This window comes from Doryrhamphus excisus, linkage group LG5 (genome assembly GCF_037039965.1).
Source record: "Doryrhamphus excisus strain RoL-2023G ecotype Guam linkage group LG5, RoL_Dexc_Guam_v1.1, whole genome shotgun sequence".
Classification (NCBI taxonomy): Eukaryota; Metazoa; Chordata; class Actinopteri; order Syngnathiformes; family Syngnathidae; genus Doryrhamphus; species Doryrhamphus excisus.
The window spans coordinates 5,319,909-5,334,241 of record NC_136361.1 but is presented as its reverse complement, the minus strand read 5'-3'; the positions used below and the strand labels follow the sequence as shown (position 1 = coordinate 5,334,241).

Sequence of the window (14,333 nt, the reverse complement as noted above, 5' to 3'; positions counted from 1 at the left end):
CAATCTATCGTGTGATTGCCAAAAGTTACCGATAGGTGGCAGAATTGTAAAGAAATGCATGGTAGCGCCCCTAAGCTAAACAGAACAAGAAAAAAGCAACATGGCGTTCGATGGAGAGGACGATATTGTAGTAGTGTTTATTTTATGTTCTTAATCCATGTATACACGTACATATTTATGCTTCGTAACATATTAAACCTCGTTAATAATTGTTTGTATCCGGTTTTATTAGTCTAAGCTCATTTTGACGCGCCATTTTAGCGTGCTAGCTGCTAACAAAGAGACGTGGAAGTTGTCAACACATCTCTAAGCAGAGACAAAGTGTGAAAACGATAACAAGAGTAAGAGGAGGAGCTTTCTCCAACAAAAGAGGAGACCGTCAACGTCAGCTACTGGACGCTATTTGAAGAAGCATCAAATTGTTTTACACAGAGAGCAGGTTTGTTTCATTGCTCCACTCATCCTCCATCTTCTCAGTTTATTGAAAGATTGTGTCGTAGCTCGTCTCCAAGTGACTTGTGTTTAAATGCACTATTTTAACACAACACACATGAGGAAAATAAACATTTAAATTGTATTCAATTACTTTTTTTTCTTTTAATAATCTTATATAGTTACTTTCTTTTAAAGCATGTCTTCTTGTGTTCTACAGACTCCTGAGCAACAGGAGTGGAGCTCCAGGATGGAGCAGGAGCCCCCCTACATTAAAAAGGAAGAGGAGGAAGAGCCACCGCCCTTCCACATCAAACAGGAGCAGGAGGAGGATTACAGCATCAGTGAGGAGAGAGATTATCATGAAGGACCGGAGGAGTTCCCAGTGATTTGTGTCCCTGTGAAGAGCGAAGATGATGAAGACGGAGGTCAAAGTGAGATGAGAGAGGCGGAGCTTCCAAGCAGCTCATCTCAACACCTGACAATACAATCTAGCTGTGGAGGATCACAAGCAGACAATCTCTTGGCTCCGCTATCGGATAGCGACGATACATCACGCTCTCCTGACACTGATGATGACGACTCTAAAGCTAATAAGACATGTCACACCGACAACGCACACTTTAAATGCTCTCATTGTGACAAAACTTTCAATGACCGGAGTAATCTGAAAAGACACGTGAGAAATCACACAGGAGAGAAACCTTTCATGTGCTCAATTTGCGGTAAGAGATTCAATCGAAAGGTACACTTAACAATACACACAAGAACACACACTGGAGAGAAACCTTACTCCTGTTCGGTGTGTGGTATGTGTTTTGCACAACAACAATATTTAAAAATACACATGAGGATACACACCGGAGAGAAACCATTCTCCTGTTCAGTGTGCGGTATAGGTTTTGCGCAAAAGCAATATTTGAAAATTCACATGAGAATCCACACTGGAGAGAAACCCTTTTCCTGTTCAGTGTGCGGTAAAAGTTTTGTACAAAGTCATGATTTCAAAATACACATGAGAAGACACACTGGAGAGAAACCGTATTCCTGTTCCATCTGCAACAAAGGCTTTTGTGAAGGAACAGCACTTGTAAGACACATGAGAACACACACTGGTGAGAAAGTGTTGAGGTGCAGTGTGTGTGATGAAAGATTCTCTTATAAATACCAGGTTGATAATCACAAGTGTGCTGGAGAGAACAGCAGCACTAAATGAAGCTGCGGGACAAGACTTTCATACCTTACTTTTTAACATCACAAAAAATGTGACATATAATATGTGGCATCATTGTTGTTTGTGTAACACAACATTGTTACATGCTTCTACCATTTAAATGTAATAAAAACGTTTTAAAGTGTCACTTACTAAATAGCTGATGTACATTTCTATTGACAAAAACCATTCACTTTATTGGACAATGTGTAATGACTCAACCATACCTGAGTGGGGCAGTATTGCGCTAGAATATCGCTGTGTGTTACCGGAAGTAGCAAACACGGAAAGGCTAACGTTTAGCACTTAGCGAGAATTGTCGTCTGTAGGTCTGTATTAATTCCTTCATTACTATGTTTGAACTATTGTCAATCATACATTTTTGTCAATAATATACATATAAATGTTTCATGTCTGGATAAAGTGAAGCTTCTCCGGTTAGCTTAGCTTGCTAGTTGCTAACGAAGAGACGCGGAAGTTTTGTTTCCGACCTAGCTACATGTAAGTGAAAGAAGAGGAATAATTGTCGATAAACAGCGTTTCCGCACGGACATATTAGATAGTTACATCCATAGTAAAATATGCTCCGTTTTTGTTTTGCTACACTATTAAGAGCTCACAAGCTAATAGATGCTCAAAAGTAATCGCCGACATCGATAATTCGCTCCTAAGACATGTATGCAGCCATTAAGGTGCAGTATATGTGTTTTGTGTTCTTTTTGTTTTCAGTCTCTTAGTGTTTGTTTACAGTTTGCTGTACCAGCTAAGGCTAATCATGCATTGTGTTGCACATGTGATGGTTGTTTGTTTATGGAAATTTTTGTATGTAATGTGACAAGAAAAAAGCTAAATGATAAGAAAACGAATTTGGAGACATAATATGTTATTGTATATTTCTGTATTATGTGATTTATTGTATTTTTTGTATCTGTTTGAATCCCTTTTAGTTCTAACGTTGGTTTATGGAATAAATCCATCAGTACATTCAAGAACTAGTTGCTGTCTGTCATTGCACATCCGAGAAAGTTACACCCAAACGTTGTTGGCGCGTTTTATAAACAAGACGACCTGCACTTACTCTGGCGGAAGAAAAGTAGTCCCCACCAACGTCGGATGAATTAGACAATCTTAATAATGTACTTACTTTCCAATGTGTTATTGTTGATGCTATACATAACTAACGTATCAGAGTGAACTTTGTTTGGGGAATCCATTTTCGAACCGAAACATCTCGTACCGGAAGTATCGACATATCAGTATCAATCCGCTCACAACCACTTCCGGGTCGCCTAGCTTTCCCAGTTGCTGACGATAGGACGAGGGAGCTGTCGATTCTTCGCCAAGCAAAAGTCAAGTGCTAGTGTGTGGAAAATGAGTGTAGTTCAAACGCTTAGAGCGTTGGTGAATCAGCGACTAACTGCGGCCGTTGAAGAAATATTTGCAGTGTTCGAGAGCACGATAGCAGGGTACGAGGAGGAACTTACTCGAACAAAAAAGGAGAACGGGAGACAACGTCAAATACTGGACGTTGTTTTCAAACAGCCTCGTGTTGTGTTACGCAGAGCAGGTTTGTTTCATTCTTACTCATGTTTACTAACTTTATATTCTAGTATTAGAACTCTACCCAAACAGCGTTATAGCACGTGTCAATGGAGGGCGGATACACTGCAGGGTTTGCCACAGCTCGTTTTGCTGGTTTAAAGGATCAAAGTAGTGTTTTTCCACTTTAATTTGAAATATAACTCCAAATCCAGATTTCCATGGGTTGATACATTTGATTTTCATTCATAATTTTTGTGTGATTCAACTGTGGAAAGAACAAAGTACAAAGAAAGAACAAAGTGTTCCTTTGATTTTTTGGAGCAGTGTACATTATATAACATTTTTAGAGCCTTCTAGACATAAAATAACACCCCTATCATCATCTACACTCATACTACCCAGTATAATAGACATTATGCTTTTTTTTCTACTTTTATGACCTATAAATGTTGTTAGAATGCTGTATTCTTATGTTAAACTATTCCAAAGTTTCAGTTAATGAGGTTTGCACATTTGAAAGTGTTGTGGAAAAAGTAAGAAATAGAATGCCTGAAATAAATACAGTTTTTATTGCCTTTGCAAAACAAATGGGTCAGACAACACACAGTATCGGTCTGGAGGTGTCTGGCCAAGAGTGGCCTCTTAGTGGGAACTCTTATACTCCATAGCATGCACATGAATTACATTACAAGAGAAACTACACATCCTTGGTGCCACTCTGTCTGCAGGGTAGTGGTAAAGGAACTTGCATATCCTTATAATGAGAGCATGTAAATTAATTACATTATTAACCCCCCCCCCTACTGGTACTTACTGGGGTGGGGGCAGCCTAACTAAATAATGGTATCCTGGTTAACGTTAATTTACATTAAGAGACACCCTGTATTGAAATGTAACACTCAGCGTCCGCAACAGTATTCGGACTCAATATCCCGGTCCTCCCCCGGGATGCAGGTGAGAGTTAAAGACTCAACGAACGGGATACTCTGCCCTGATTTCAGGTTCAAACTCCTGTGACACTTGTGAAAAACACTTAAATACAGAAATACAGAGGAGACAGACAATAATATTTAAAGTTACTCGCAGTGAGGAGAGTGAAACCACATACCCAGTGACATGCCGTTCACACTCTTCTCTTTTTATTCTCTTTCGGGGGTCCCTACTACACGGTCGTGCAACTTTAAGGGGGGGGAGGCAGTTGTCTATGTGTGTGTGTGTGTGTGTATATGTGAGGGTAATTACTTTTATTGTTTTATGAGTTCTTATCTTGGCACATTCTTGCAGGATTAACATGAACATCTGCAGGGTCGCTGTTGGTGCATCCAGTCCCCAGGTCCTGGAGGTGCCTGGATGCGCCAACAGCAACCCTGCAGATGTTCATGTTAATCCTGCAAGAATGTGCCAAGATAAGAACTCATAAAACAATAAAAGTAATTACCCTCACATATACACACACACATAGACAAACAAATACAGCTCGTGCAACTGCCCCCCCCCCTTAGAGTTGCACGACCATGTAGTAGGGACCCCCGAAAAGAGAATAAAAAGAGAGGAATGTGAGGTATGTGGTTTCACTCTCCTCGCTGCGAGTAACTTTGAATATTGTTGTCTGTCTCTTCTGTATTTATTCATTCATTCATTTTCTACCGCTTTTTCCTCACGAGGGTTGCGGGGGGGGGGGGCTGGAGCCTATCCCAGCTGTCTTTGGGCGAGAGGCGGGCTACACCCTGGACTGGTCGCCAGCCAATCACAGGGCACATATAGACACACAACAATTCACACTCACATTCATACCTATGGACAATTTGGAGTCGCTAATTAACCTAGCATGTTTTTGGAATGTGGGAGGAAACCGGAGTACCCGGAGAAAACCCACGCATGCACGGGGAGAACATGCAAACTCCACACAGATATTGCTGAGGGTGGGATTGAACCCTGGTCCTCCTAGCAACTCTAGAATAGAACAAGGTCCAGCCCCTTTTGAGGAGTTTGGTTCCAGAACCCAAACTGTGGTTCGACTTGAGTCCGACTATATCGAGTCGAAATGTCTCAACCTCTCGCACAAGTTCAGGCTCTTTCCCCACCAGAGAAGTCTCATTCCATGCCCCAAGAACCAGATTTGGTCGCCGAAGACCATGTCGCCCAGGCACCCGCCCTTGACCACCACCCAATATACAATGCACTGGATCCTTATGCTTGCCCCCGCAGGTGGTGGGTCTATAAGGGGGATATTTGTTTACCATTTTTGTGAAACATGTTTGTCTTCTTGTGTCTTGCAGATGCCAGTAAAAAATATCTTCAGCACATTAATGAAGAAGAGGAAAAGCCAGAACCCACCCACATTAAAGAGGAAGAGGAGGATTACATTGCATTGCATTGCATTAAAGAGGAGGAGAGACTAGAACCTCCCCTCCACAATAAAGAGGAAGAGGAGGATTACATTGCATTGCATTGCATTAAAGAGGAGGAGAGACTAGAACCTCCCCTCCACAATAAAGAGGAAGAGGAGGATCACAGAATCAGTCAAGAGGGAGAGCATCTTGAAGGACTGGCGGAGTTCCCAGTGCTTGGTGTCCCTGTGAAGATGGAAGATGAGGACAAAGGTGAACCTGAGGAGAAGAGAGAGGCGGAGCACATGAAAATAGAAGCTGATGGAGACCACTGTGGAGGACCACAAGCAGACAACCTCTCAGCTTTACTATCAGATAGTGACGACCCGACGTCACACTCTCCCGACACTGATGATGAAGACTCTAAAGCTGATCAGACATGTCACACTGACAACACACGCTTGAAATGCGCTCAGTGTGATCAGACTTTTGAGCACAAGAGAGCACACACTGGAGATGAACCATACTTCTGCTCGATGTGCGATAAAAGAAACTTTGAGAAGGTACAATTGACAGCACACTCAGGCATACACAATAGGGAAAAACCATTGTCCTGTTCAGTGTGTGGTACGGGTTTTGTACATAAAAGTAAATTAAAAACACACATGACAATACACACTGGAGAAAAAACATATTCATGTTCAATCTGCAACAAAAGCTTTCGTTACCAATCAAACCGTTCAAACCACATGCGAATGCACACTGGAGTGAAGCCATATCCATGTAAAATCTGCAACAAAAGCTTTCGTTACCAATCAAACCTTGCAAGCCACATGCGAATGCACACTGGAGAGAGACCATATTCATGTTCAATCTGCAGCAAAAGCTTTCGTTACCAAGCAAACCGTGCAAGCCACATGCGATTACACAGTGGTGAGAAACCATATACCTGTTCAGTGTGTAGTACAAGTTTTGTACATAAATGTCAATTAAAAACACACATGACAACACACACTGGAGAAAAACCATATTCATGTTTAATCTGCAACAAAAGCTTTCGTTACCAATCAAGCCGTGTGAACCACATGCGAATACACACTGGAGAAAAACACCCATATTCATGTTCAATCTGCAACAAAAGCTTTAATTACCAATCAAACCACGTAAACCACATGCGATTACACAGTGGTGAGAAACCGCATACCTGTTCAGTATGTGGTGCTGGTTTTGCATTCAATAGTTTATTAAAAGGACATATGATTCGACACACTGGTGAGAAACCATTTTCCTGTTCATTGTGTGGTACAGGTTTTACACAAAAAGCTCATTTAAAAAAACACTTAGCAATACTCGCTGAGGGAAAACTATGTTCATTGTACAACAAAAGCTATCTCAGCCAAGACAAACTTGAGAACACACACAGGTGAGAAACCATTTTCCTGTTCAGTGTGTGGTAAAAGAGTTACTTGAGAATTACACACTGGAGAAAAACCATATGCATGTTCAATCTGAAACTCCAGCTTTTGAGAAGCATCAGGCCATGCAAAACACATGAAAAGCCACACTGGTGAGAAACCATATGCCTGTTCAGTTTGTGGTAGATGTTTTGCACGAAATGGTCATCTAAAAGAACAAAAGCTTTTCTGGACAAGTTGCAGTTGTAGAACACATGAGAACTCACTGATGAGAAAGTGTTGTGTTGCTGATTCTGAATTGTTAATGCAATAAATATGTTTTTCTTTCAAAGATGTGTCAGTCCGTTTTAGTTCAACTTTCATCTGCATCCCATAATAGTCACTTCCTCCAAGAAAAACTTAAACAACACATGAGAACACACACGGGTGAGAAAGTGTTGAGGTGAAGTGTATGTGATGAAAGATTCTCTTATAGGTACCAGGTTGATGTCTGGATAAACTGAAGCTTCATAATCATAATAATATATCATAATCATAAAACACAGTGAGGATAGAAAATAAAAATAGGCTTGAGTTACTGCATAAATAACGTAGGACAATGAAGTGAAACCAGTTGAAAAAGATGGGTTGATAAGAAAATAGACTACAGTGACACCTTCAGGGAACACGTCCAGGTCTGGCTAAAGGAAAACTCACTTATAGGTATGATAGGTAGGAGCTGGAATTTAAATGATTAGGAAACGCTAAAGTAACAAGGCTTTTGTTTCCCCCTTCTCGCCCTAAAGATACACACTCCGTTCCAGTAGGTGGCGGCATACACCCAAATATAACTGCCTCTGAGTCAGTACATGCAGTTAGTTTTAAGTTCCTACCTATTTTCGTTTGTGTTTCCGACCTAGCTACATGTTAGTGAAAAAAGAGGAAATAATTGTCGGTTAACAACGTTTCCGCACGGACATAATAAATAGTTACACCCATAGTAGTAAAATATGCTTCGGTTTTTGTTTTGTTACACTATTAAGAGCTCACAAGCTAATAAGTGCTCAAAAGTAAACAACGACATCGATAATTCCCTCATAAGACATGTATGCAGCCATTAAGGTGCAGTATATGTGTTTTGTGTTCTTTTTGTTTTCAGTCTCTTAGTGTTTGTTTACAGTTTGCTGTACCAGCTAAGGCTAATCATGCATTGTGTTGCACATGTGATGGTTGTTTGTTTATGGAAATGTTTGTATGTAATGTGACAAGAAAAAAGCTAAATGATAAGAAAACGAATTTGTAAGACATAATATGTTATTGTATATTTGTGTAATATGTGACCAGTGATTTATTGTATTTCTGTATCTGTTTGAACCCCGTTTAGTTCTCACGTTGGTTTATGAAATAAATCCATCAGTACATTAAAGAACTAGTTGCTGTCTGTCATTGCACATCCGAGGGAGACGACCTGCACTTACGCTGGCGGAAGAAAAAGTAGTCCCCACTAACGTCTGGTGTATTACACATTCTTAATAATGAACTTACTTTTTAATGTGTTATTGTTGATGATATACATGACTAACGTATCAGAGCGTATTTTGTTTGGATAATCTATTTTAGAACCGAAATATCTCGTACCGGAAGTATCAACATATCAATATCAATCCGCACACAACCACTTCATCCGGGTATCTTAGCTTTCCTAGTTGCTAACGAGAGGACGAGGGAGCTGTTCGAGTCTTCGCCAAGCAAAAGTCAAGTGCTAGTGTGTGGAAAATGAGTGCAGTTCAAACGCTTAGAGCGTTGGTGAATCAGCGACTAACTGCGGCCGTTGAAGAAATATTTGCAGTGTTCGAGAGCACGATAGCAGGGTACGAGGAGGAACTTACTCGAACAAAAAAGGAGAACGGGAGACAACGTCAAATACTGGACGCTGTTTTCAAACAGCCTCAAGCTGTGTTACACACAGCAGGTTTGTTTCATTCTTACTCATGTTTACTAACTTTATATTCTAGTATTACCAAAGCTGCAGTCAATGGGGGCTCTGCATAATAGAGCAGCCCATCTTATTATTACTACAGCTCAATTTAATTAACCAAAACGTTCAAAAATGGGCCACTAGATTAGGTACACCAAATCTATTTTTAGAACAGCACATGCCAGAGAAAACAGGAGAATGTACATACTTTTCACAGCCTTATATCTCAGCCTTATGGTCACATAGAAACGTGAATAATGGCAAATTTTTTGACAACTTTCTCAACACTATGTTGCTAGGTGCTAGCATGTTAATTGCTAGCATGTTAGCTAATTTACGCATGTCTAAAGGCAAATACACGTGGCGTGATGTAGAGACACTATGGGACTGCCTTAACACTTTTGGGACATTGTGTTTTTTGCTAAGTGCTAGCATGATAGCCGTTAGCATGTTAGCATTTTTGGTGCTTTTTTGCTACATGCGACCATGCTAGCTGTTAGCACGTTAGCATTTGAGCTAATTTACTCATGTCTAAAAGCAAATACACACATGGCATTATGCAGGGATGTTATAGGACCGACTTGGCACTTTCTGAACTTGAGGCTCTCTTGCTAGGTGCTAGCATGATAACCGTTAACATGTTAGCATTGTAGTATTTTAGCTAGTTTACTCATGTCAAAAGGCAAATACACACATGGCATGATGTGGGGACACGATGGGGCTGCCTCAACACTTTTGGGACTTGGTAATTTTTGCTAGGTGCTAGCATGATTAGCACTTGAGCTAATTTACAAATGTCTAAAGGCAAATACACACTTGGCATGATGCAGGGAGGTTATAGGACATCCTTGGCACTGTCTGTACTTGAGGCTCTCTTGCTAGGTGCTTTCTTGTTGGCTGCTACCATGCTCACTGTTAGAATGTTAGCTTTGTTGCTAAATTTTTGAAGTAATGTACGCACGGCATTGCTCAGCGGCATGACACAGCAGACACCAGGCCCGAGGTTCACAGCACAGGTTGCAATCCAAAGAAATACTCCTGGGATAGGTGTTAACACTTCTGTTCTATTTAATCTTATTTGATTACCATTTTTGTAAAACATGTTTTTTCTTCTTGTGTCCTGCAGATGCCAGTAAAGAATATATCCAGCACATTAATGAAGAGGAGGAGAGGCCAGAACCCCCCTGCAATGAAGAGGAAGAGGAGGATTACAAAATCAGTCAGGAGGGAGAGCATCTTGAAGGGCTGGCGGAGTTCCCAGTGCTTGGTGTCCCTGTGAAGACGGACGATGAAGACAAAGGTGAACGTAAGGAGAAGATAGAGGCGGAGCACATGAAAATAGAAGCTGATGGAGACCACTGTGGAGGACCACAAGCAGACAACCTCTTAGCTTTACTATCAGATAGTGACGACCCGATGTCACACTCTCCCGACACTGATGATGAAGACTCTCAAGCTGATGAGACATGTCACACTGACAACACACGCTTGAAATGCGCTCAGTGTGATCAGACTTTTGAGCACAAGAGAGCACACACTGGAGATGAACCATACTTCTGCTCGATGTGCGATAAAAGAAACTTTGAGAAGGTACAATTGACAGCACACTCAGGTATACACAATAGGGAAAAAACATTGTCCTGTTCAGTGTGTGGTACAGGTTTTGTACATAAATGTCACTTAAAAACACACATGACAATACACACTGGAGAAAAACCATATTCATGTTCTATCTGCAACAAAGGTTTTCGTTACCAATCAAACTGTGTAAGCCACATGCGAATACACACTGGAGAGAAACCATATTCATGTTCAATCTGCAACAAAAGATTTCGTTACCAATCAAACCATGCCAACCACATGCGATTACACAGTGGTGAGAAACCACATACCTGTTCAGTGTGTGGTGCAGGTTTTGCATTTAATAGTTTATTAAAAGGACACATGACTCGACACACTGGTGAGAAACCATTTTCCTGTTCAGTATGTGGTACAGGTTTTGCACAAAAAGCTCATTTAAAAAGACACATAGAAATACATATAGAGGGAAAATCATGTTCATTGTGCAACAAAAGCTTTCTCAGCCAAGAAAAACTGAAACAACACATGAGAACACACACGGGTGAGAACCCATATTCCTGTTCAATGTGCGGTAAAAGATTTTCCACCAAATATAATTTAAAAATTCATTTGAGAATACACACTGGAGAAAAACCACATGCATGTTCAATCTGTAATTCCAGCTTTCGTGACCCATCAAGTTGCACAAAACACATGAAAAGCCACACTGGTGAGAAACCATATGCCTGTTCAGTTTGTGGTAAAGGTTTTACACGAAATGATAATTTAAAAGCACACATGAGAATACACATGAGAGAAAAAACACAAGTTCAGTCTGCAACAAAAGGAGCAGTTGTAGAACACATGAGAAGTCACTGATGAGAAAGTGTTGTGTTGCTGATTCTGAATTGTTAATGTAATAAAGATGTTTTTCTTTTAAAGATGTGTCAGTCCGTTTTTGCTCAACATGCATCAGCATCCCATAATAGTCACTTCCTCCTTTTGGGGCCTCTGGTGAGGCAGCCTGTTGGCCTGATTAAACAATGCTATCCTGGTTGACGTATTTGCATGAAGAGATTGGGAGTCTCTCTTCTTACAGCATTACATTACATACAGCATTCTTACAGGATGCAGAATATAATTATTAGCACTCAGCTAATCGTGGATTATACATTTTTCATGTCTGAATAAACTGAAGCTTCTATTTATAGAAATGATTGGATTGAATGTATGTGTTCCCCTTGTGTTAGTCTGTAACACAAGGATACACACTCCGTTCCAGTAGGTGGCAGCATACACCCAAACGTTGTTGGCGCCTTTTAAAAACAACACGACCTGCACTTACGCTGGCGGAAGAAAAAGTAGTTCCCACTAACGTCGGGTGAATTAGACATTCTTAATAATGTACTTATTTTCCGATGTGTTCTTGTTGGTGCTATACATAACTAGTGTATCAGAGTAAACTTTGTTTGGAGAATCTATTTTAGAACCTAAATATCTCGTACCGGAAGTATCAACATATCAGTATCAATCCGCTCACAACCACTTCATCCGGGTATCTTAGCTTTCCTAGTTGCTAACGAGAGGACTAGGGAGCTGTCGATTCTTCGCCAAGCAAAAGTCAAGTGCTAGTGTGTGGAAAATGAGTGCAGTTCAAACGCTTAGAGCGTTGGTGAATCAGCGACTAACTGCGGCCGTTGAAGAAATATTCGCAGTGTTCGAGAGCACGATAGCAGGGTACGAGGAGGAACTTACGCGAACAAAAGAGGAGAACGGGAGACAACGTCAAATACTGGACGCCGTTTTCAAACAGCCTCAAGTTGCGTTACACAGAGCAGGTTTGTTTCATTTTTACTCATGTTTACTAACTTTATATTCTAGTGTTAGTTGGATCAGCTTGTAGTGTGTTTTTTTCACTTTAATTATGGGCCCGCACTGCAATGCAGGCTCTGCATAGCAGAGCAGCCCATCGTATTATTCCTGTTTAGCTATTAATATTATTATATCTTAATCTTCCCATTTTGTGCGCGTAACTGTTAGCATTTTAGCTAATTTACTCACGTCTAAAGACAAATAAACATGGAATTATGCAGGGAGGTTATAGGACCGACTTGGCACTTTCTGAACTTGAGGCTCTCTTGCTAGGTGCTAGCATGATAACCAATAGCATGTTAGCATTGTTGTATTTTAGCTAGTTTACTCACACACGTGGCATGATGTCGGGACACTATGGGACTGCCTTAACACTTTTGGGACTTGGTGCTTTCTTGTTAGCTGCTACCATGCTAACTGTTAGCATTTTAGCATGTTAGCTTTGTTGCTAAATTCCTGAAGTAATGTACGCACGGCATTGCACAGGTTCACAGTACAGGTTGCAATCCAAAGAAGTTCTCCTGGCATAGGTGTTAACCCTTCTGTTGTATTTAATCTTATTTGCTTACTATTTTTATAAAACATGTTTTTTCTTCTTGTGTCCTGCAGATGCCAGTAAAGAATATCTTCAGCACATTAATGAAGAGGAGGAGAGGCCAGAACCCCCCCACAATAAAGAGGAAGAGGAGGATTACAAAATCAGTCAGGAGGGAGAGCATCTTGAAGGACTGGCGGAGTTCCCAGTGCTTGGTGTCCCTGTGAAGACGGAAGATGAAGACAAAGGTGAACCTGAGGAGAAGAGAGAGGCGGAGCACATGAAAATAGAAGCTGATGGAGACCACTGTGGAGGACCGCAAGCAGACAACCTCTCAGCTTTACTATCAGATAGTGACAACCCGACATCACACTCTCCCGACACTGATGATGAAGACTCTAAAGCTGATCAGACATGTCACACTGACAACACACGCTTGAAATGCGCTCAGTGTGATCAGACTTTTGAGCACAAGAGAGCACACACTGGAGATGAACCATACTTCTGCTCGATGTGCGATAAAAGAAACTTTGAGAAGGTACAATTGACAGCACACACAGGTATACACAATAGGGAAAAACCATTGTCCTGTTCAGTGTGTGGTACAGGTTTTGCTCACAATCGTGGTTTAAAAGGACACATGAGAATACACACTGGAGAAAAAACATATTCATGTTCAATCTGCAACAAAAGCTTTCGTTTCCAATCAAACCTTATAAACCACACGCGATTACACAGTGATGAGAAACCACATACCTGTTCAGTGTGTGGTGCAAGTTATGCATTCCTTCAATCATTAAAAGTACACATGATTAAACACACTGGTGAGAAACCATATGCCTGTTCAGTTTGTGGTAAAAAATTTGCTCTAAATCATCATTTTAAAGCACACATGCAAATACACAGTGGTGAGAAACCATATGCCTGTTCGGTTTGCGGTAGAAGTTTTGCACGAAATGATTATTTAAGAGGACACATGCGATTACACAGTGCTGTGAAACCATATACCTGTTCAGTGTGTGGTTACGGTATTGTTAGTAAAAGTCAATTAAAAACACACATGCAAATGCACACTGGAGAAAAACCATATTCGTGTTCAATCTGCAACAAAAGCTTTCGTTTCAAATCAAACCATGTAAGCCACATGCGAATGCACACAGGAGAAAAAAAATATTCATGTTCAATCTGCAACAGAAGCTTTTCCGGACAAGGAGCAGCTGTACAACACATGAGAAGTCACTGATGAGAAAGTGTTGTGTTGCTGATTCTGAATTGTTAATGCAATAAAGATGTTTTTCTTTTAAAGATGTGTCAGTCTGTTTTTGTTCAACATGCGTCTGCATCCCATAATAGTCGCTTCCTCCTTTTGGGGCCTCTGATTAAACAATGCTATCCTGGTTGACGTATTTGCATGAAGAGATTGGGAGATGTCTCTCTTCTTACAGCATTACATTACATACGGCATTCTTACAGGATG

General features: G+C 40.8%; 4 protein-coding genes across 4 annotated transcripts; all 4 read left to right on the top strand.

Moving 5' to 3' along the window:
• The first annotated feature begins 99 nt into the window (after nt 1–99).
• Nucleotides 100–1,768, top strand: LOC131108513 (uncharacterized). The gene is made up of 2 exons (XM_058059503.2): nt 100–439; nt 653–1,768. Exon 2 carries the CDS (start codon nt 683–685, stop codon nt 1,646–1,648), a length of 966 nt encoding a protein of 321 aa, XP_057915486.2. The 5' UTR covers nt 100–439; nt 653–682; the 3' UTR covers nt 1,649–1,768.
• A 1,187-nt stretch (nt 1,769–2,955) lies between these two features.
• On the top strand, nt 2,956–7,237 carry LOC131108493 (uncharacterized). The gene is made up of 2 exons (XM_078790614.1): nt 2,956–3,212; nt 5,467–7,237. The coding sequence occupies exons 1-2, from the start codon at nt 3,017–3,019 to the stop codon at nt 6,942–6,944; spliced, it is 1,674 nt and encodes a 557-aa protein (XP_078646740.1). The 5' UTR covers nt 2,956–3,016; the 3' UTR covers nt 6,945–7,237.
• A 1,395-nt stretch (nt 7,238–8,632) lies between these two features.
• LOC131108496 (uncharacterized) lies at nt 8,633–11,376 on the top strand. Its single transcript, XM_058059468.2, has 2 exons — nt 8,633–8,883; nt 10,016–11,376. Exons 1-2 carry the CDS (start codon nt 8,688–8,690, stop codon nt 11,326–11,328), a joined length of 1,509 nt encoding a protein of 502 aa, XP_057915451.2. The 5' UTR covers nt 8,633–8,687; the 3' UTR covers nt 11,329–11,376.
• A 638-nt stretch (nt 11,377–12,014) lies between these two features.
• LOC144898502 (uncharacterized) lies at nt 12,015–14,133 on the top strand. The gene is made up of 2 exons (XM_078790619.1): nt 12,015–12,287; nt 12,931–14,133. The coding sequence occupies exons 1-2, from the start codon at nt 12,092–12,094 to the stop codon at nt 14,097–14,099; spliced, it is 1,365 nt and encodes a 454-aa protein (XP_078646745.1). The 5' UTR covers nt 12,015–12,091; the 3' UTR covers nt 14,100–14,133.
• Nucleotides 14,134–14,333: the final 200 nt, after the last annotated feature.

Bases quoted from the DNA above. Each gene is read 5' to 3' on its own strand.
- LOC131108513 (XM_058059503.2), top strand. From the start codon at position 683: ATGGAGCAGGAGCCCCCCTACATTAAAAAGGAAGAGGAGGAAGAGCCA.
- LOC131108493 (XM_078790614.1), top strand. From the start codon at position 3,017: ATGAGTGTAGTTCAAACGCTTAGAGCGTTGGTGAATCAGCGACTAACT. The intron at 3,213-5,466 runs GTTTGTTTCATT...TGTGTCTTGCAG, and splicing joins TGTTGTGTTACGCAGAGCAG to ATGCCAGTAAAAAATATCTT.
- LOC131108496 (XM_058059468.2), top strand. From the start codon at position 8,688: ATGAGTGCAGTTCAAACGCTTAGAGCGTTGGTGAATCAGCGACTAACT. The intron at 8,884-10,015 runs GTTTGTTTCATT...TGTGTCCTGCAG, and splicing joins AGCTGTGTTACACACAGCAG to ATGCCAGTAAAGAATATATC.
- LOC144898502 (XM_078790619.1), top strand. From the start codon at position 12,092: ATGAGTGCAGTTCAAACGCTTAGAGCGTTGGTGAATCAGCGACTAACT. The intron at 12,288-12,930 runs GTTTGTTTCATT...TGTGTCCTGCAG, and splicing joins AGTTGCGTTACACAGAGCAG to ATGCCAGTAAAGAATATCTT.